Genomic DNA, 22150 nt, shown 5'->3' with positions numbered 1-22150 from the left:
GCCTCTGGCCTTCCCCTTCCTAGGTCCTTCCTGTCCTCCTTGCGGGGGACCCACCCCGTTCTCAAGAGCCCCTCGCTTCCCAGGGAGTGGGAGGCTAAATGGGCTCTTGGCATCCTGGGAGGGCTGTTCACAAAGGCCGTGCTTTGAGCCGAGGGCTTCAATGGTCTCTCTGCTTTCCCGGGTCGCAGAGGTGCTGTGCTGGGGGCGGTCCCCTGGCCGGGGTTACTTCCTGGTCCTTGCCCCTGCCCGCCCTCCTGCGGCTCGGTAGTGGGAGCTTCAGGTGGAGCAGCAGGTGGCTCCTCCCCTTCCCAGAGAAGCAGGCCCTGGCCGGCCTGGAGCCTGCTGCACTGGAGCCTGCTGCACGGCCTCGGGCCTCGGGGGCGATCGGATCGAGGTGGGCGGTCTCGGCCAGCCCCGCCCCACCTGTCCTTCCCTCGGCGACCTGCAGGCCAGGGGCTTGTCCTCAAAGTGCCCTAGGTTTGACAGACTGGAGAGAGGAGGAAGCGGCTGAGAAGCAGAAGAACACTCTCTTCCTGAAGGTCTGGTCTGGATCCCTGAACAGCTGGGCCGCTCGCTCGGCCCCGCCCCCGGCGCCCTTGGCCGCTAACCCCCCCCCCCCTCCTCCTGGGGAGATGCTGTCCCGCGGGTAAGTACCCTGTGCCACCCGCGCCCTGGACTCCTGTTAGTCTGGGCGGCCAGGCATCATCGTTCACACTCTTCCACAAGCATGCTGCCATAAATGGTCTGTCACACCCACCACCACCCCCCTGCCCAGGGTCAGCTTCCTGTCCCTGTGAACCCTCTCCTTCCCACAAGATTCAGGACTCCCAGGCTCGTTCGTATCCCTCTGCCTCCTTTTTCTTCGCCCCAAGCCCAGATGTTTATCTTTTCTCATTTTTGACCTCTGGCCTGTAGTCCTCTGCTTCGGCCTCCTGTCTGGGACCTGTCCTCACTGGGTGGTTCTCATTACCTCAGACATGCCCGTCTGAAGGCACATCGGGGAAAGCTCTCCCACTCCTAGGCAGGCTCCCCCTTACTTCTGAACCTCGGTTCTGTCGTGTCTCTTCGCTGCCCCCCAAAAAGAGCAAACTAAGATGAATGGTGAGCATCCATGGTGGGCAGGTACCGCTTAAGATGTTGGTATATGAGCCCGTATGAGGCAGACGTGATCTCTGTTTAGAGAGCTGGCATTCCAGCCAGAGATGACCGAATGAATAAATAATAATAATAAAAATAGCCAGGATTGTTTCCGTTGAAATGTTAACACCCGGGAAAAGAAACAGTGTCAGGGGCTAGCAGGTAATGTATCCTGGAGACATAGCTAGCTGAAGGCATCAGGGAGGGCTTCCTGGTGAGGTGACATTTGATGAGAGAGAGGCAGCCAGAATAGGAAGTGTCCACTCCTGAGGGGACCCGTGGGCAGCCTAGGCTTGGGTAGCGCAAGTGAAAACCCATTCGGAGAGTGCTGGTGACCTTGTGGGTTGTTTGTGCCCGAGTCCTACTGACTTTTGCTTTTCACACTCCTGTGAGCTTTCTGCTTGCACTCTTCCTCCAGGGCAAGCCTTGTCACCGCCAGCCGAGGGTGGCACTGAGTCTTCCCACGTGGCTTGGCAAGGCATCTCCCAGGACAGAACTTTTTCTTGATTCTTCAGCCTGGACTTGTGAGAGCCCTGACGCTGGGGTCCAGCCCCCTGAACACTTCAGCTCAGCTGCATTGATTGGCTTCCACTGAGCAACCCAAGTGCATGTTATGCATGCCGCTTCTGTGTCCTGGTCCATCTGCCTGTGGGGATTACGTGCTCCTTCCACCTCCCAGCATGCTTTAAGGTTGCCGGAGCAGGGCTGTGGCAGACACATCTCTGGCCACAGACAGCTTTGGTTTTTTTCACCTTCCCACTCATCACTCACATAAAGCCTGTGACTCTGGGCAAGTTACCAAAATTGTCTGAGTTTTCGTTTTTTTTGTTTCTATAATTGGGATAGTAACAAGCAAACAGTGTTGTCGTGAAAATTAACAATAATACAATGTCTCAGCCGGGTACAGTGGTGTATGACCACACTAGGGAGCTGAGGTAGGAGGAGCTAAGTTTGAGGCTAGCCTGAACCACAGAGTAAGATCCTGTCTAGGAAAGAAATAATAAAAACAGAGAATAGGGTTTTGGTCAGTGGTAGAATACTTGCCAAGCATAAAAACCCGAGTTTGACCCTTTTCACAATAAGTAAATAAACGAATAAAACAGAGTAGACTAGAATAAAATAGTCACCTGCCAGTGTCCATAGGGGATTGATTCCAGGGCGACCGGAAGATACCAAACTGTACAGATGTATTTGCATGTAAACTACACATGTACAAATGCATATTTTAAATGCTCTCCGAGTATTTACCCAGTACAATGTAAATGCTATGCAAATCATTATACTGTGTTATTGAGGAAACTATGGCGAGGGAAGAAGGTCTGTGCCTGTCCAGGAGAAGCATACTTTTTTCTCTATAGTTGGCTGACTCCACAGATGCAAAATCAGAAGACAGAGTCCACTGTAAAATGTTAATGCTGATGATGAGGACATGAAACCATACCACTTAGCAGTGAGTTACATAGGTCAGGATGACCACCCAAGGGCCGGCATGTGCCTTCACCCTTGACCTTTTGTCCCAGGCTTTAGCCTCCTGAATGCTGGGGTTTTAGGCATAAGCCACCACACCTGGTTGCTTTATTCGCTTTTTAGGTCTCAATTTAGGAAATCTTGTTGAGTTCGTTTATTAGGTCGGAATACCAAGGCTCGGAGATGTCCAGTAGCTACGTAAGATCTCGCTGTGTCTTGTCTTCAGTTCCCAGGGCCTGTCTTCTTGCATCACCATTGATCGTGATGTCTTCTTTCATCCTTTGCTTCCCAGAGGAAGTTCTTTTTCTTCTAGATACCAGAGCCTCCTCCTTAAAACAAAGACAAAATCCCTACATCCTAGGTGGTCAAGGGCTCAAATGGGATGATTGTGTATGTTGTCCTAATGCTCTTCCAACTCCAGGGCCCTGGGCCTTGCTTCTTGGGGGATTGCGATGATTTTCCTGCCAGAGTATAACAGGGGTGATCCATATTATTGGAGTGTCTTGTTTTCTGGCTTGACATTCTTCAGATACACTTAAAGGATCAGGAGTATTAGGTGTCTAGTAAGCTCCTTCACACCAAGTGGGCTTAACTCTGGAATGAAGAGTCCTAGACTTGGTTGCAGTTGGTGTGGCGCTAAGCAGGTACCTGGGACTTCCTGTGTCCTTGTTGTGTTGGGGATCTGCCCCCAGCAAGGTCTGTATATGATGGACACAGATGATGGGGTGCATGTAAGTTGTGTTTCTGTACAAGGTCTGCTTGCATATGTCTGTGTAATGCTTACTCATCCGCATGCAGGGGCAGACCAGGAAGCATACATGTAACCATGTCTGTGCACACGTATCCATGAGTTTTCTCACTGGATACTTCTCTGGGTTGGACTCTGATGGTTAGGATGGGATGGTTGCCTGTGCTGGACCAACTTTGCATGTGGTCTCCCTGACCCCGGGGGTGAGCTGAGTCCATGGTGGGTCCAGATCTTTCATAGTGTAAATTCCCAGTGCTATCAGCAAGAAGAAAAGGGGAGGGGAGAGGTAGGGTAGGAGATACTTCATCTTCCCAAGAATGGTAAAAGACTTGCTGTAGAGGGTTAATTTTTTTTTTTTTTTCCCTAAATAGGGTCATGCTATGTAGCCCTGGCTGGCCTCAAGTCTTTATGAAGCCCAGGCTGGCTTCAAACTTGTCCTTACCTCTTGCCTCTGTCTCCCAAGTGCTGGAATTAATGGTGTGTGCCACGGCACCTAGCAAGACTGTGGAACCCAGGGCTTCCTACATGCAGAGCGAGCGCTTTACTCAGAGCTGCACTCCAGCCCTTGTTGGCTTTCATACTTTTATTTTTCCTATTTTTTGAAACGTAGCATATATACTATGAGTAAATGCTAAGCACACAACAAACTCTATACTTATTCATGACTTTACTGGGTCTGGTGCAGAAATGGAACCCAGGACCTTATGTGTGCTACCGCTGAGCTCCATCTCAAGCATCATACAGTTTTGGAAAAAGTGCAAGGGAGCCAGATGTGGTGGTGATGCCAATACTCCCCGCTACTCGAGAGGCTGAGGCAGGAGGATTGTAAGTTCAAGGCTACAGAGTGAGTTCCAGATTAGCCTGGGCAACTTAGTGATACCCTGTCTCAAAATAAAAGATAAAAAGAGAACTGGGGATGCAGCTCAGTGATGGAGCATTTGCCTAGCATGTTTGAGGTCCTAGGTTCCATTCCTAGGACTGCAGAAATGTAAAAATGAATCAATGAATAAGAAGAAATGGGCTGGAGGAGTTGCCTCAGGGATTGGTTCTTTTTTTTTGAAATAGGGTCTCACTATATAGCACTGGCTGCCCTGGAACTCACGCTGTAGACCAGGCTGGCCTCAAACTCACAGAGATCCGTCTGCCTTTGCCTCCCAAGTACTAAGATTAAAGGGGTGCACCACCATGCATGGCTAGGGCCTGGGTTCTAATTCCAGTGTGGCAAAAATACCAAAACTAACCAATCAAAACACCACAAATAACTCCCCCTAAAGGATATAAGGGCCTATGTCCCAGCTCTGTTCCCCAGCAGCCTGCGTTCCACCTGAAGGAAAACATCAGTAGGAGTTACTTGAATCTTTTGTTGGGTGGATTGTATTTCCTCTGGTCTTGGCTTGTTAGTGTTTGCACTTTTTTTTTTTTAAATTTATATTGAGAATTACACACACCATCATAAGCCTTTGAGCTGAGAGTTCCTAAAAACAACTATCCCTGTGAGAGCATCTGCCATTGTTGGAACCTTGGCCACCACCCTAGCCTCCGAGACACACACACACACACACACACACACACACACACACCTGATCAGAGTCCACAAGTAGAAAAGGCCCACAATTGACAATGCTGTGTGAGGTTGTCTTGTAGGGACTCTCTGGAGTGACAGTGGACTAGGAGTCTATTGGCCACTGTTCTTTGGGTCCCGAGGGCTGGCAGGCAGTATTTAAAAATCATTGGTTTTGAAACTAAACTATTTAGGTCTGAATCATGCAATTTTCTAAGTTCAAGGCCTGGGGCAGTTCCTCAAACTTCTTAGCCTCAGTTTCCTTGTCTGTAAAGTGGGTTTAAAGATAGAGCCTGTGCAATGAGGCTGTGGTGAGGTATAGCCCACAGGAGGCATGTAAATGACATTGTAGCAATGAGTCTGGCATGTGGCAACACTCCATTAAATGACAGTGTCCGGGTGCACCATCATTATTAGATTGTGCCAAAGAATGCTGAGTGGAGGCATCTGGGGGAGGAGGAAGAGCCGACCTGGTGACCATGAGCATTCACACGTGTGAATGTTGGCCTGGAGGGGCGGAGGGCCGCGCACACGTGTCCTTATCTCTTGAGTCATGAATGTTCAGGGCCACACTCCTGCCTTTGATGGCAGACTGTGGGAAGTGGGCCCTCCCCCACCCTGCCACCCTTCTGCTTCTCTTCCCTTGCTCTGAAAAGAGAAGTACAAGTGAGTTCCCCCAAGGGGTCGGCCGCGCCCCTTCCTGTCTCCGCCCTCCTGGCTGCCCCAGGCCAGTAGAGTGGTAGCCCGGGAGCGGGGCAGCAGGTTGGGGTTTTGTTGGAGGCTTGGGCTCTGAGAGCCTTGCTGGAGGCTCAGCCCGAGAGGTTTCCACCTGTCCAGACAGGCTGTGCCCTCCACATTCTCAGCAGCCAATTCAGCAAGAGCCCCAGGATGGTGAGGTAAGGGCCTGGGGGCCATGGGAGGTAGAAAGGAAGGGTGGCCTGGTGCCCCGGGGGACGTCACTTTACCACCCTGTGCCCCTCCAGGTGGTTTCACCGGGACCTCAGTGGGCCTGATGCGGAGACCCTGCTCAAGGGCCGGGGAGTCCCTGGGAGCTTCCTGGCTCGGCCCAGTCGCAAGAACCGGGGTGATTTCTCCCTCTCAGTCAGGTAGGTGGCTCTCCCGCGACTTGGCAGCTCCTTGTGTGGGTCCTGAGCATGCCTGGGTCCCCTGGGTTGTGTCGCCGCCTCATGTTGCATTGCTCCCCTTGTGTCCCATGCCTGTATCGTTACGGTCCCCATATCGATCTGTGTCCACCCCATTCCTGTGTGCTTCTGCATTCGGGCCCCTCAGCCTGTCCCCTCGCCCACCCTACTTCTGCTCCTGTACCCGGGGCCTCACTCCCTGGTGCCTTGCAGGGTGGATGACCAGGTGACCCACATTCGAATCCAGAACTCGGGGGACTTCTATGACCTGTACGGAGGGGAGAAGTTTGCGACCCTGACGGAGCTGGTGGAGTATTATACTCATCAGCAGGGCATCCTTCAGGACCGAGACGGCACCATCATCCACCTCAAGTACCCACTGAACTGCTCGGACCCCACGAGCGAGAGGTGAGGGGTGTTGCAGGCTGGCCTTCTCCCCTGAGATAAGTGTAAAGGAGGTGAGCACCCAGCCCAGGTGACCTGCTCACAGTCCGTCCCTCACCCTGCTCTTCTACCCCGGTTCCAGCGCAGTGCTCTGGGCCCCTTCCCTCTATTCCTGGTGACTCCCATAACCACCCCATCCCCTGTCCCCCGAGGAAGCAAGAGAACGGTTCTCCTTGCTTTCTACAGGGTTCCTGCTGCCTAGCAACCTAGTCCTAAGGGTGACAGTGAGGCCACTCCTTGCGGCTGGTGTTTCCCATCAGGTTGGCCCCATTGCTAGAAAGCTCTTCCTTCCATGGAACTCCGTTGCCTTCCCCCAGCTCGACACAGTCTGGGCCTCTTAGGTCCCCATGTTAGTGAGGTCCTGGGGATCCACTGTTATTGCCATGATCAGGGCCTCACATCTCGGCAACACAGCGAGGATGAGGCTGCAGGGCTTGGATGAAGCAAGGTCCCTGGTGTGGTCACAGGTATAGAGGGGGCAGAGGGCCCAGGCTTACCTGGCTCCAGGAAGCACCCAGGATAGCCCCCACTAGTGCTGCAAAGAGGTCGCCCCCATAACTGGGCTGGCTGTTCTCATGTGGTCTCCCCACAGCATTGCAAGGAGAAGGCACATGGATAGATGTCCCTCGTTACACTTACGTCTTAGTTGTACGGCAGTGACCGGCAGCTCCTATCAAAGGGCAGTGGGAGGACACTAGGGTGTTCTCATGGACTTTGGGGTCATCCCGACTTGTTCTGTTTGTGTATTTACTGCTGAAATGATTCTGAACCTTGCCCTCCCTGCGCCCCCCACTCCAGACTCTCTTTGGGGCTTGAACCCAGGACCTTGTGCATGCCGAGCAGGTGCTTTGTCACTGAGCTACTTCCCAGCAGGTTTTAGTCTTTTTTTTTTTTCCCCCAGGACAGTGTTTCTCTGCGTAGCTTTGCACCTTTCCTGGATCTTGCTCTGTAGCCCAGGCTGGCCTTGAACTCACAAAGATCCTCCTGCCTCTGCCTCCCGAGTGCTGGGATTAAAGGCGTGCGCCACCACTGCCTGGCTATTTTTAGTCTTTTTTGAGATTTGTGCCTACAAATTTAGCTCAATATTTTTGTTCAAGTCACTGATTAAAACTTAGAACTGGAGGCCTGAGGTCTGTGGGTCAGTTGGTAGAGTGCTTGCCTAGCATGCATTAAGCCCTGGGTTTGATTCCCTGCATTGCATAAACCTGGTGTGGTGGCGTCTGCCTGCAATCCCAGGCAGAGGCAGGAAGACCAGAAGTTGGAGTTCATCCTCAACTACATAGCAATTTTGAGGCCAGCCTGGGCTACATGAAACCCTGACTTAAAACACTAAAACAAAAAAAAAAAACCGTAGAACTTGAAAGACTGTTGTAAAAGCCCCTGTGGTCCACCTCAGAGATCCCTTTCCAGCCAACATGGAGAAGCTGGTCTACACGTCCTTGAAGGCTTTCCTCTTCCGATGGGGTGAACAGAAAGAGAGGGGCGCCTCATGCCATCTCTCCTTCCCGCTCCTACCTGCAACACTCAGGGTGCTTTGGCCTCTCACATTCTCTTTACCCTGTCTTCCCTTGTTGCTGCCCACGCCAGTACCTGCTTTCTAGAGGAGACGGACTAGGGAAGCGTGGCAGAGGTGTAGCTGGTGTGTTCACTGTGGTGGGGGAAGACGGGTGTCGGGAACAGGCCAGAGTGGGGAGAGCTGCTGTGCAGGGAAGCATGCAACACTCCATGGCTGATACACCTCTGAGAGGGGGCTGTGGATGACTCCAAGAGGCCCTGTGGATGGCCGAAAGCTCAGTTTCGTCCCCAACCCTAGGGTGTGTGGAAGCCATGGCCCAGGACTCCTTGTGTCTTCCTTTGCCCTGCCTCTTCTGGGAAATTTGCATTTGTCCCCTCAATGGTGAACTCTCTGCCTGTGGTCAGTCCACATTTGCATGGAGACTTCCTCATCCTGTCCCTGAGGGAAGGAGCTGAGCCCCTCTTTGCTTGGGGCCCTGGCTTGTCCCTGAGGTAGGATGGGGTGGCCCAGGAGGCCTGGGTGGGGGTAGGAGCCTCTGAAGGACCCTGAGCTGTGGTGTCCTCTGGGCAGAGTTGCGAAGGATCGGGGCTCAGCCCCGCTCTCCTTCCCGCCCCATCCTTGCGGTTGGAAAATGCTGCCCCCCCCTCTGTCCCTGAGCTGAGGAAACCTCACAACCTCACTTCTCACTCTCTCCCCAGAAGGAGTTTTGTGTTTTTTCCATCACGTGGTTTCCTGTGAGGCTAGGCATTGTGGGGCTAGAGTTTCCTCCTGGGAAGGGGTGCTTCACGGAAAGGTCCTTAGTTCTGCTTTCTGCCTCGGAGCCCCTCGGAGCCCCCTTGGACCCCTGCTGCCCATTCCGTCACTTCATCCCGGCTCCCTGGGGCCCTGAAACTGCTCTCCTCAGTGGAGTGTGTGCGCCCCACATCCCTGAGGAGTTTTCCACGGGTCCTGCCTGACTTCCGTCTCTTCTAGTACCCACTGCCTTCTGTGGTTGTGTCCATCTACATTTACTGTCCCTCCCTTAGCCCAGTCCAAGTCTGTACTTCATGGGGACACTTCTTTTTGTCCATCTAAATATTCTGGGTATTGCTTGCCTGTTTCTTGTAAACCGTCGGAAGAGGCTCTAGGTTTTTGTTAGAACCCTTTCTCTCTCTCTCCCTCTCATCCTTCCTTCCTTCCTTCCTTCCTTCTTTCCTCCCTCCCTCCCTCCCTCCCTCCCTCCCTCCCTCCCTCCCTCCCTCCCTCCCTCCCTTCTTTCTCTCTTTATTTGGTGCTGGGGATGGAACCTGGGGTCTTACCTGTCCCACTGAGCTGTAGCCTCGGTCTCCATGGTTTGAACTCTGTGGCGTTTTTTTCTCAGCAGTCTAGGGCTAGGACCAGTGTGCGTGCTTAGCCTCTGTTTCCTTACTGTAAAGTAGGGAAAATGGCAATCTCTCAGCTTTTGTTTTGTTTCTTTGTTTACATTTTTTTTTTTTTACGTTTTCTTGTGTGCCTCAGTGTATGTATAAAGATCAGAGGACAACCTGTCAGAGTTGATTATCTCCAAGTGATGCCTAGGGATCAAACTTAGGTTGTTTTTACCCTCAACCACCTCACACAAAACCTTGTCCTTTCTTTCTTCCTTCCTTACAACTCCCTCTGTAGACCAGACTGGCCTCGAACTCACAGAGATCCACCTGCCTCTGCCTCCCGAGTGTTGGGAGTGCGCCACCACCGCCCGGCTCTGCTCTTTCTTTTTTGAGACACAATCTTACTCTGTAGCTCAGGCTGGCTTGGAACTCACTATGTAGACCAGGCTAGTCTCAGACTTACAGTTATTCTCTTGCCCCTGTCAACCCAGGGCTGGAAGTACAGGCGGGTGTCACCATGCCTGGCTGTTTGTTTTGTTTTTGAGATAGGGTCTTACTCTGTAGCTCAAGCTAGCCTGAAACTTGCCATGTAGAGCAGGCTGGCCTAATTGAGACAGTTCAGCCTCCTGAAGGCTGGGATTATAAATGTGAGCTAGGGCTACACAGAGAAACCCTGTCTTGGAAAAAAAAAAAAAACAAACCAAAATAAAAGTGAGCCATCATAACCCAGCTATTTATTTATACAAGTGGGTGGGTCTTTTTGTTTGTTTGTTTGTTTGTTGAGACAGGGTTTCTCTATGTAGCCCTGGCTGTCCTGGAACTCACTCTGTAGACCAGGCTGGCCTCAGAGATCCGCCTGCTTCTGCCTCTCAGTGCTGGGACTAAAGGTGTGGGCCACTACGCAGATCACGCTAGCCTCAAATTCCCTACTGTTCTCACGTCTCCTGCGGAGCTGCGATTCCAGCTCCAAGCTTGGCTTTTTCCTCTCAGCATTTTTTTTTTTTTTTTTTTGGTTTTTTTGAGACAGGGTTTCTCTGTGTAGCTTTGCGCCTTTCCTGGAGCTCACTTGGTAGCCCAGGCTGGCCTCGAACTCACAGAGATCCGCCTGGCTCTGCCTCCCGAGTGCTGGGATTAAAGGCGTGCGCCACCACGCCCGGCGTCCTCTCAGCATTTTTGAGAGATAGTAATGAGTCTAAACGCAGTGGTGGATTGAAAGCTTGTAGCTCAGGCCTGGCCGGTGGGTGTCAGGGCTCACTCTGGGGCCTGGCCACCGTCTCTTCAATGTACCTAGGTGGTACCATGGTCACATGTCTGGTGGACAAGCAGAATCCCTGCTGCAGGCCAAGGGCGAGCCCTGGACGTTCCTTGTGCGAGAGAGTCTCAGCCAGCCTGGCGATTTCGTGTTGTCTGTGCTCAATGACCAGCCCAAAGCTGGCCCAGGCTCCCCTCTCAAGGTCACGCACATCAAGGTCATGTGTGAGGTAAGTCAGCTGGGCCCGGGGGGAAAGGCCTCATGTCAGAACTTCATCCCGAGTTGTTGGGAAGGTCTTCTTGGCTTGGATTTAAGACTGGGAGTGAGTGCCAGGAGGGGGACTCGGCCCTGAGGGGTGGCCCGACTTGGTGTCCTTCAGGGTGGACGCTATACCGTGGGTGGCTCGGAGACCTTTGACAGCCTCACAGACCTGGTGGAGCACTTCAAGAAGACAGGGATCGAGGAGGCCTCAGGTGCCTTTGTCTACCTGCGGCAGGTGAGGGGCCAACCTGCTTGTCTCTTCCCGTCTCCTGAGCCATTGCGGATGTGGGCTTCTGAGGTCTCTCAGCCACTGACTTCCTCTCCCCCCCCCCCCCCCCCAGCCTTACTATGCCACTCGGGTAAATGCTGCGGACATCGAGAACCGGGTCTTGGAACTGAACAAGAAGCAGGAGGCAGAAGACACAGCCAAGGCCGGCTTCTGGGAAGAGTTTGAGGTGCGTGCCGGGGACGGTGGGGCTGGGATAGGTGAGGCCACCTTGCCTTCTTTCTGTGCCTCTGACATGGCTCTGACCTGTGACCTCTCCACCTGTGGATGTGCCCTGGGGCGGGGGCTCAATTCTCTCACATTTCAGAGTCTGCAAAAGCAGGAGGTAAAAAACTTGCACCAGCGCCTGGAAGGCCAGCGACCGGAGAACAAGAGCAAGAACCGCTACAAGAACATTCTTCCCTGTGAGCACCGCGGCTCTGCGCCCCACTGCCCCCACAGACTCCTACCTCACCCCATTCTTTGCTCAGGGCCGCCTCCCCAGTGCCCAGCAGAGCTCTCCTCCCCCAGGAAGCCTCTTCACTTTCCAAGAGCCTCCCCACAGCTACCGGGCAATAGTCCCTCCCTGCCACCCTCCTGCTCAGGAAACCTCTGCCCCACCCAGACACATTTGTCCCTGCCTGTCGTCCTGTCCTCTATGAGTCTATGGCTTTGGAGACAAGAACAGCTGTTAGCTTGGGAAGGGTCTGCCCCAGGCTGTGGCTCTAGCTGTCTCTTCTCCACCCACGACAGTTGACCACAGCCGAGTCATCCTGCAGGGACGGGACAGTAACATCCCCGGGTCTGACTACATCAATGCTAACTACGTCAAGGTGAGTTGGGTGGGCCGTGTGGGAACGGACACTGTGTCCTGGGGTCCATTGGTACAGCGCCGCTGGGAAAAGCTGGAGCTGGTGTCTTGGGTAGAGGTGATGGTGGTATGGGCACATCCTGTGCCCAGGGATTCACAGGCCTGGGATGGCTCTCTCTGTGTTTGCATCTAGAACCAGCTGCTAGGTCCAGATGAGAACGCTAAGACCTACATCGCCAGCCAGGGCTGTCTGGAGGCCACAGTTAATGACTTCTGGCAGATGGTCTGGCAGGAGAACACCCGAATCATCGTCATGACCACCCGCGAGGTGGAGAAGGGCCGGGTAGGGAAAAGCTCCACCTTCTTGACCCTCCTTTTTCCTCCTCAGCCCTTGTTCACCACCATGCACAAGATCAAGGGCTTGGGAGGTGGCTCCGAGGGCTGAATGTGCTTGCTGCCAGGCCTGACATCAGGAGTTCAATCTCTGGGCCCCACATGGGAGAAGGAGAGAACCGACCTCTGCTGACCTCTGCAACTTTTCCTCTGCCTGCCACATGCTTGCTGTGGCACATAGGTACCCATGCATGTACCCTCACACAGACACAGACACACGTCAGTGACAGAGGCCTGAGATGAAGTCTCCCCTATACACCGTGACTCCTGGACACCCAACCCTCCTGAGCTCCAGATGCTCCGGGGTGATGATATAGCCCAGTGGCAGGGCATTTACCCAGTACGGGAACCCTGGGTTCTATCCTCAGCACCACAGAAGTCTTTACTGTGTCCCAGGACAAACATTCTTTCTACATCTTCCTCGTCCCCCATCTTCTCTGCCCCAGGCCTCTCGCAGTCAGCCCCTCCTCAGCAGGCTCCCCCTTGCTCAGCTCCTTTGTGCAGTGGGCAGCTTTCCTGTCAGAAGCACATGGCATCCAGCTGCTCTCTCTGAAAGCCCTTCTGTGGCTCCCAGTGGCTTCTAGGATGAAGGGCTGTCCCTGCAAGTCCTCCAGTCCTCATGGTTCTCTGTCAATTGCACCTTGCTTCTGCTAGTCTGGCTGTGTCAGGCTTCTGAAGGCACTGGCTCAGTGTTTGCTAGGAGATGACTCTCCTGGCCCTCCATGCCTCACAGACTCCGGTTTGGAGTGCTCGGCTCCTGCTTCCTCTGTGAGGCTACCCTGCACTGTCTCCATAGCCCTGTGGCAGATCGGCCCCTGCCCTAGCCCTGCTCCTGAGACACGCTCTGTCTGCCTGTGTCTCCTGTCTGTGCATCACCCTGTGTCCTAGGACGTGGAGAGTGTCTGGCTTGGTCTTCTGGGTCTTTAGTGCTAGGGATGGAACTGCTGGCTTTGTCCATGCTAGGCACATGCGCTCTCGCTGAACTGTGTCCACCGCCTCTGCCTCTTCCTCGAGTTTGAACCACAGCTCCACAGCTGGGTTGGTACAGCGTCAGTGGTCACTGACTGGATTATAAGGTTAGATGGTTGATCAGCCTGAGGCCAGATCCCAGGTCTGATTCTGAGTGGGCTCATCCATCTTTTAACCAACGTCCAGGTCAGGGATGGGGAGAAGGCTCGGTTGTTAAGCATTTACCATGAAAGCATTAGGACCGGAGTTGGGGTCCTCAGACACTCTTGTCCATTCTGTGTGAGCAGAGGGCTTTACCCACAATTCCAGCTTTGGAAGGAGGATACAGGGGATCCCCAGAGCAAGTTGGCTAGCAAGACTTGCCATATTGGTGAGCTCTGGGTTTGATTGAGACACCCTGCCTCAATGAATAAGGCGGAAGAGTGATGAGGGATGGCCCCAGCATCGTTCTTATGCCTCCACCCACCCACCCCCCGCCATGTTTGTGCCTATACACACGTACAAAATAAATAAGTAAGTAAATTCGCTGTGGGGCCCGGAAAGCGCCAGCACCGTCCTCTGTGCTTTACGCTTCCCCGCTCTCTTTTCAGAACAAGTGTGTCCCATACTGGCCGGAGGTGGGCACTCAGCGAGTCTACGGCCTCTACTCGGTGACCAACTGTGAAGAGCACGACACAGCAGAATATAAACTCCGCACTTTACAGATCTCCCCACTGGACAATGTGAGTGTCCCCGGCCCCTGCACGCCCCAGGAGCCTCTCCTCCGACTGGCTCCCTCGTCTGGGCAGGTGGGACAAGGATGTGGTGTGGAAGCAGCAGGCACACTGACTCTGTGTCCTTGGCCTAGGGGGACCTGGTTCGGGAGATATGGCACTACCAGTACCTGAGCTGGCCTGACCATGGGGTCCCCAGTGAGCCTGGGGGTGTCCTCAGCTTCCTGGACCAGATCAACCAGCGACAGGATCGTTTGCCTCATGCTGGGCCCATCATTGTGCATTGCAGGTGAGAGGTTTGGAGGGAGTGTAAACAACCAGCCCCTGGGGGCTACAGAGGTGGCTCAGAGGACCTGGTTTGAGTCCCAGCACCTACATAGTGATGTCTAGATAACCTTCTCTAACTCCAGCCCTAGGGCACTCAACACCCCCTTATAACCCACAAGGGCACTCACTGCATGCACACGGTGCAGACAAAATGCAGCTAGACACCCACGCACATACAGTTAAAATAACAGTCGCTGACAAGTGAGCATGCTGTCAGCAGCATGGATGGGGACTCGCTGAACGCCTTCCCTGACCGCCGGTTTCTTCTGGGCTCCCTCACTGCTCCAGGTCTGTGGGAGGACCCGGTTGTGGGTGGACCTGGCTTGGAGCAGTCTCACTGTTGGCCCTTGGCCTGGTGTGCCTTCAGAAGCCTCGCTAGCGAAGCCGCCACCGAGTCCCTGCTGCCAGATCCAGAGACTGGCTCTGCCACGGGCCTGGTTACCAGCCGTTAGCGGGGGAGATCTGGTCTCTGCTTTCTTTCTTAGCTCTACGCAGCCAGCTCCTTTTGCCATTTATGGCTCTGTGGCTAGGGGAGAGGAAGTTGGCAGAGGTCAGCGTGGGGATGGAGGTCTTACAAATGAGCCTCCTCAGGTGGCCTTGCCTTGGCTGGTGGGGGACAGAGGGTAAGGGATCTTGGACAGAGGTCACTTGCTGATCACCAGCTGTGTAATCCTGGGCAGGTTACTTAACTTCTCTGACTCTTGGGTTTCTCCTCCCACTGCTCGTTGCTGGGCCCGATGGCATAAACACCTATAGTCTAGCGTTTGGGAGACTGAGGCAGGAGGATCATGAGTTATAGGCCATATAAGTAAGACCTTCTCTCTTTCTTCCTTCATTCCTCCCCCTTCTTTCCTTCCTTCCTCCCTCCCTTCCTCCCTCCTCCCTCCCTCCCTCCCTCCCTCCCTCCCTCCCTCCCTCCCTTCCTTCCTTCCTTCCTTCCTTCCTTTTTTCTTTCTTGAAAGGGTTTCTCTGTGTAGCCTTGCCTGTCCTGGAACTCACTTTGTAGACCAGGCTAGCCCCAAACTCATAGGGATCTGCCTGGCCCTGCCTCCCAAATGTTTTGATTAAAGGCATGTGCCATTACCCTTTAAAAAAGTTTCTGTGTGTATGTCTCTGTGTGTATGTGTATATCTGTGTGTGTGTGTTTGTGTGTGTATGTATGTCTCTGTGTGTGTATATGTGTGTCTGTGTGTTTCTGTGTATATCTGTGTGTTTCTGTGTATGTGTATATCTATGTGTCTGTTTGTGTGTATGTGTGTATCAGTGTGTCTATGTGTGTGTATGTGTGTATTTGTGTGTGTATATCTCTGTGTGTGTATCTGTGTGTCTGTGTGTGTGTATATCTGTGTGTGTATATCTGTGTGTTTCTCTGTGTGTGTGTATATATCTGTGTGTCTGTTTCTGTGTGTGTATGTGTGTATGTGTGTGTCTGTGTGTGTATGTATATCTGTGTGTCTGTTTCTGTGTGTGTATGTGTGTATCTGTGTGTCTGTGTGTGTGTATAGCTGTGTGTCTGTGTGTGTATGTATATCTGTGTGTCTGTTTCTGTGTGTGTATGTGTGTATGTGTGTGTCTGTGTGTGTGTATAGCTGTGTGTCTGTCTGTGTGTGCACCATTGATGGCTCCTTATGTATGACCTGGGGAAACAGGAACCAGTTTTGTCCTCTTCCTCCTCTGTCCCCGTAACCCCAGGCCTGTGGAAGCTCTAGAATTCCTCTTTCCCCCACTAACAGCTGTGCTGCAGCTGGGCTGGGGGTACCCTCATACTGTCTTGGGGGCCAAGCTCTGCACTCTACCATCCCCAAGAACTACCTCTCTGCTACCCCTCCCCCATGCACACACTTCTTGAAATCCCCATGGCCTTTATTTAGAAATTACAGGAAGGAAGTGGTATGGGGGGGTTATTTTTGACAATCTGGGTTTGAAATTAGACAGCTCAACTTATGGTGCCAGCCGCATGGACTGGGCTGTAGGCAGGTCTGGGGTCTGAATCATCTGTTTGCTCAGGGGGTAGATGGGGGGCTGCGGGGTGGAGGGCATAGGAAAAGGGAGGCATGCTCTTGCTCCTGCACTTTCTCACTGCGTGTGTCCCGGGGCAGCTCTTACCTTTTGCCATGTTGAAAAAAAGAGAAATGAAGTTCCACAGAGAGAAAGGCCAAATTGTGTGTGTGTGTGTGTGTGTGTGTGTGTGTGTGTGTGTGTGTGTGTTTCACTTTATGTGGCTTGGTGGCCTGGAACTTGCCAGGTAGACCAGGCTGGCCTGGAATTCACAGAGGTCCATTTCTGTCTGTCTCCTGAGTACTGGGATTAACACACCAGGCTCTCCACCTTCCTTTTTGAGACAGGGTCTTGCACTGATCTGGAGCTCATCCCTTCAGTTAGGTTGACTGGCCAGTGAGCTGACCTAACCTCCTGGGAATGGTTATATGGCCGCTGTACCTGGTCTTTTGGTGTGCACTGGAGATCTGGTATCAGGTTCTCATACTTGCTTGCGTGATAGTTACTGAGCCGTCACATCCATTCCAAATGTAACGTGTGTGTGTGTGTGTGTGTGTGTGTGTGTGTGTGTGTGTGTCTTTCTATGTAGACCAGGCTGGTCTCCTGAGTGCAGGGATTAAAATCATGTGCCGCCATGTGCCTGGCTCCAAATATAACTTTTTTTCCCCCCCCTAGACAGGGTTTCACTGTGTTCTATAGCCCTGGCTGTCATGGATCTCACTCTGTAGACCAGGCTGACCTTAAACTCACAGAGATCCACCTGCCTCTGCTTCCCAAGTGCTGGGATTAAAGGCGTGCGCCACCACTGGCCAGCTCAAATGTAACTCTTGAAGGCTGGAATGGGGGAAAACTCAGGTGTCTGAGGAGCAGGCCGACAATGGCAGGGTGTGGAGTTGTTTCTCCAAGGGATGAGGGTAGCCATCACTTGGGAGGAGTGAGGAATGAGAGCAGGAAGTGGGGAACAAGTGCTGGGAAGGAGAGAAATGGTGTCTGTACCCCCAAACAGGCACCTGCTTGTGCCCAGCCTGTGACTGGGGCAGAAGATGGGTGCAGAGGGGGGCACACACCCGCTCTGCCGGCCTAATGACCCGTACACATTACTAACCCTTGTGGCTGGAGCCTTAGGTTCGTCACGCCTTGCCTAGTGCCGGGGCTAACCCCTGGACTCCCCATTTCCTGGGCTGGGCCTCTGACGGTGGTGCCTTCTCTCTGCAGTGCGGGCATTGGCCGAACCGGCACCATCATCGTCATTGACATGCTCATGGAGAGCATCTCCACCAAGGGTGAGGGGGGACTCCTGGGGACGGGAGGGGTGGGGCAGAAGGGGGACAAGCGGTCCCTTGGCCTTGGTCTTTGCCTACCCCTGAAGTCCCACTGCTACTCTTGTCCAGGGCTGGACTGTGACATTGATATCCAGAAGACCATCCAGATGGTACGGGCACAGCGCTCTGGCATGGTGCAGACGGAGGCACAGTACAAGTTCATTTACGTGGCCATTGCCCAGTACATTGAAACAACCAAGAAGAAACTGGAGATTATACAAGTGTGTCCAGAGTGGGGCTGATGGGTGGTAGGGGAGAGTGGGCATCACCCAGTCCTGCTGGTACCACCATCCTCCCACCACACCTTTGCCCACAGTCCCGGAAGGGCCAGGAGTCGGAGTATGGGAATATCACCTACCCTCCTGCTATGAGGAGTGCCCACGCCAAGGCCTCCCGTACCTCCTCCAAGTGAGTGGTCCTGCTTGCCCTCCCAGCATCTTCCCCCTTCTCCTGCCCAGCCTTAAGTGTCCACTGTGTGTGGGCCCGTGCCATGGACCAGCTGTGGACTCATGTGTGAGTGGTCTCTGTCCCTGGGAGCTTCAGGTCCGGTGACTGGACAGTGAGCAGGTTATCTTGCTTCCTGGATTCACTTAGTGAGAGTGAGTCTGGAGGGGTTGCTAGAAATGGGTCTGCAGTCTCCAGATGTCTTCTCACCACCCCATGCCCAGACACAAGGAGGAGGTGTATGAAAACGTGCATAGCAAGAACAAGAAGGAAGAGAAAGTGAAGAAGCAGCGGTCAGCAGACAAGGAGAAGAGCAAAGGTTCCGTCAAGAGGAAGTGAGCTGGGCTTTCATCTGCAGGTGGCCATGGTGAGGCCTCCGGCATGGTCTCTTCTCCCCCCGCCCCAGTTTCCTCCACTCCAGTCCTGACATGGCATGGGATGGTCACAGTCTCACTCTACCCTGCCAGGGTGTCCCTAGATCTTCTTGTGTCCCCTCCCCGGGCCCCAGATACCCTCTCACCCACTTCCTCTTTTTTATTTGCAGCATCAGCCTCAATCCCTGCAGAGGCCTCCACTGGACAGATCAAGACCCCTGGCTCACACCAGCCCCCGGGACCACGGCCATCCTCTTGTAATTTAAATGGCTGTGGTCCTCTGAATCTGTACATAGCCCAGCAAGTCCCCAGGCAAAGCCAGATTCCTATTCTTGTAAATAAAGCCCCCGGACCACTGTGTGCTGCCTCCAATTCTGTGTGCCCCATGTATCCAGGGACTCTGGGCAGGATGGGACTGGGATGTCGTGTGGGACTGCATAAAAGCTCAACCTTTGGGTCCGACAGACCGCTTCTGCTGCTTCACCTGACCCGGTTCTGGATGCTGCTTCACACAGCTAGATGCCTGTGGCATTTCTAGGGCTTAGATTGCTCTGCATTCTCCCTCTCTCATTCTGGCTGGGGATGGAACCTAGGTCTCCTGTGTGCTTGGCAAGAGCTCCAGCCTTCTTACAGCAGAGGGCGATCCGATCTGCCCTCCTTGGCTTCCTAGTGAAGACGCTGAGGTAGTGAGTGCCAACAACAATGGCTACTACCACACTGCACGCTGGCAACAGGCCCAGGCACCGTTTAAGAGACTATAGGACTCATTAATTTTAGGTACTTTAGTTTTGGTTTTTATTGATTGATTGATGATTGATTGATTCTGGGGACAAAGCTCAGAGCCTCCTCTCACTAGCTCTCAGTCTGGGTACCTTAATTATCCTTATTTTACAGTGGGGAAAACCGAGGCACAGGGAGACCAACTTAACTCGCTCAAGGCTGCAGGACTACTGGCCTTGGGAGTCCATGTCCTCATTACCTGCAGACTCAGCAGGCCCCACCCTAGAAGGATCCGCCACACAAGCAGCTCTTGATTGCTAGCTCCAATAACTAGGAAGATTTCTAGGGACTGAGCTAGCCTGGCTGCCCCTGATCTGCAGTTCCCAAAGCACTTGGGGGCATCCCACAGCTGAGGCCTCACCCTCCCGGACACTGGAGATCATTTGATTATTTTGTCCCCTTCCTTTCCTTTTGTCTGGAGTTGGGATCTTTATATATAACTTGAATCTCCTGGTCAGTTGGGTGTGCCGGCCATACGTTGGGAAGTGCTGACTCCCACCCAGGATAGCTCTTCTGCGCCTGTGTCAAGGCCCTAGGGTAGCGCTGGGAGCCGTTGAGGGTGACAAGTTAGCTTATCTTACTGGGACTTAGGAGATGTCTGGGAGACCAAGGCAGAATTAGCCCACACAAATAATTACAACGGAAAAGTATGGAGAACAAAGAGGAGGGATTGAGCAACATGATCGCTCCCTGGAGCGATGGCCCTCCAGGGGGTGCATGGGTGGGGCCATCACCTGTGTGCCGCAGGGCCCCTCTCCCAGCAACAGAACCACACAGAAGAAAGGCAGGTCGGTCCTATTCTTCTCACTGCCCTGGACTAACTCTTCGGGGGCCAACCGAGAAGTGGGCTCTGCTGAAGGGTAGGTTGCGGGCATCAGCCCTCAAGGGCATAGCAAATGTAGGGCTAGAGCAGGTCCCCGCTTTCCTCACCAGGTGGGGGCTGGGCCTTTTGGCCCGACAGACACTCCAGCATCAGGGTAAAACCAAAGATCCGGGGGCGCGCTGCAGAGGCTAGGGAGACCCACAGGTATGGTGGGGCTTCCGCCCTTCCCAGCTCTCAAGGGGTTGTCCAAGTCCGGCTTAGCACTGGACGGGGCCACAGACCAATGCCTGCCGGCCTGACCCCACACTGACCTCAGGGAGGATCTTCTGACTCGGCCCGAGGGCAGGGTTGGCGACCTCGGAGGAGAGGGCTTTTAGCTTGGGGAAGGAGCCGCTGGAAGGGGATCCAAAGATGGCCTCTCCCTTTACTCCTCTAGAATCAGGGAAAGACGAGGCAGGAGAAGAAAGGCCGCCAGAAAGGGCGGGAGGCCTGGCAGGGTGGCCAGGCCTCAAGAGGAGGTGCCCAGGGCCGGTGCTGGGAGGGAAGGAGTTAAGGCGGAAGGGGGGCAGCCTATGGCAGGAGGACACACCTGTGCGCAGGGCAGCAGGCGGGCGGGGCCCAGGTGAGGCGCCAGTGCTGCCAGGCAGGTGAAGAAGGAAGAGGAAGAGTGGAGGCCAGGCGGGCTCCAGGCGCTTGAATCCGGGGCCTTGATGCCCCTTCCTTCCTTCTGCACCACTCTGGGGATCAGGCGGGTCTGGCGCCAGGTAAAAGGCCACCGATCCCGGGGTCCTGGGGCCGCGCTAGCAACTGCAGAGCGCAGTGAATTGGTGTGTGCGGGGGGCAGGGGCGGGCGGTGGAGAGGCAGGGGACTGGCCCCCAGGCGGACAGCGGGGGGCTGAGGGGGGCTGCTGAAGCTGGTTTTGGCTTGGGTGATGGGCAACTCAGGGTACGCCTGGTTTGAGCAGCAAGGCTCACCCGGAAGTGTCCCAAGTGACGCGGAGGTGGGGGATGGGAGCCAGAGCTCTGTGGCTTCTCCCCAGGGTGCCCGGGCTTAGCCAGGACGGATCTTGGAGATGGACCGGTTGGGTAGGGGCCCTCGTCTTACCCAGCAGTGTTTGGGTGCTGGTTGGGAGTCTCTAATACTGCCGGGTAATGATGGAGGCCCCTGTCCCGTGTCAGCGGCGTCCATTGCTTCAGGCCCCCTGGCCCCGATCCGGTAGTCAAGTCCTTGCTCCCTCACATACCCTGAGAGCCCCTTCTCCTGAGTTAGGGGAGCTGCAGAAACGGTTCTCCCTTGGCCGTTCGCCCACTGGAGGAACACAATGGCCCCAGCCCCTCCTCCAGCCCAGTGTGATTTGTCATCTGGTAGATCCAGGACCTACCTGAAGCCGACTTTGGCCTTGGCATTGTCTGCGCCCTCAAGAGGCCCCAAGCCAGCCGGCCCGCAGCGGCTTCGGCTTCGCTCCAGCCGTCGATCAGCTGTGGTCTGGTTTTCTGCAGGCCGGCTCTGGGTCCATCTTCCAGCGCAGTGTTGGGTGATTGAAGTTATGAGGTTCCTAACACTGTCTGGTAAAGATGGCCCCCGGGTCGGTTCCCTCAGCAGTGACCTTCTCGGAGCCTTGAAGACCATGGAGGGCACCAGACCAACAAGCTGACCTTTAACCTTCTGGATGGGGTGTGGATGTGTGAGTCACTTGGCAAAGGAGAACAATGGGAAAGAGACAAAATGGCTGCCTCCAGAGCAGCAGCAGGGTTTGGAGACACACTGTGTCCATGGTCACTTCCATTGTCCTTCCGCCCTGGGAACACGGGTGTCGGTGGGAAATATGATTCAGGCTCATTGGCCTGGCTCTTCCTAGACCTCAGGAGAGACCCATCCGCTTCCTTTGAGAGCCCAGGGAGCCGAAGTTTTGCGGCACCCTCTAGTCCACTTGAGGTTCACCCCTTCTCCTACTGAATTTTTTTTATCGTTTCACATATTTATCTACCCGGAAGGAAAAAAGATAGCAAAGGTGAGCTACACGTATGAGCAATGGCTTAACTTTCCAGTGCTC

The 22150-nt window shown here is 54.1% G+C and overlaps 1 protein-coding gene across 2 annotated transcripts; it reads left to right on the top strand.

Moving 5' to 3' along the window:
• Nucleotides 1-308: 308 nt before the first annotated feature.
• Ptpn6 (protein tyrosine phosphatase non-receptor type 6) lies at nt 309-18853 on the top strand. 2 transcript variants are annotated; one of them, XM_042274092.2, is made up of 16 exons: nt 309-646; nt 5897-6019; nt 6269-6463; nt 10656-10845; nt 10996-11112; nt 11219-11332; nt 11471-11567; nt 11896-11975; nt 12147-12296; nt 13906-14037; nt 14163-14317; nt 17569-17636; nt 17745-17896; nt 17992-18083; nt 18344-18486; nt 18664-18853. In XM_042274092.2, exons 1-15 carry the CDS (start codon nt 633-635, stop codon nt 18456-18458), a joined length of 1794 nt encoding a protein of 597 aa, XP_042130026.1. In that variant the 5' UTR covers nt 309-632; the 3' UTR covers nt 18459-18486; nt 18664-18853. The 2 variants fall into 2 exon arrangements, with proteins under 2 accessions (XP_042130026.1, XP_042130027.1); XM_042274093.2 differs by lacking the exon at nt 309-646 and adding an exon at nt 5639-5809.
• Nucleotides 18854-22150: the final 3297 nt, after the last annotated feature.

The sequence above is a fragment of the Peromyscus maniculatus genome, chromosome 3 (assembly GCF_049852395.1).
Source record: "Peromyscus maniculatus bairdii isolate BWxNUB_F1_BW_parent chromosome 3, HU_Pman_BW_mat_3.1, whole genome shotgun sequence".
In the NCBI taxonomy this organism is placed as follows: Eukaryota; Metazoa; Chordata; class Mammalia; order Rodentia; family Cricetidae; genus Peromyscus; species Peromyscus maniculatus.
Note: the sequence above shows the minus strand (reverse complement) of the source record. Positions and strands in the feature narration are given on the sequence as shown.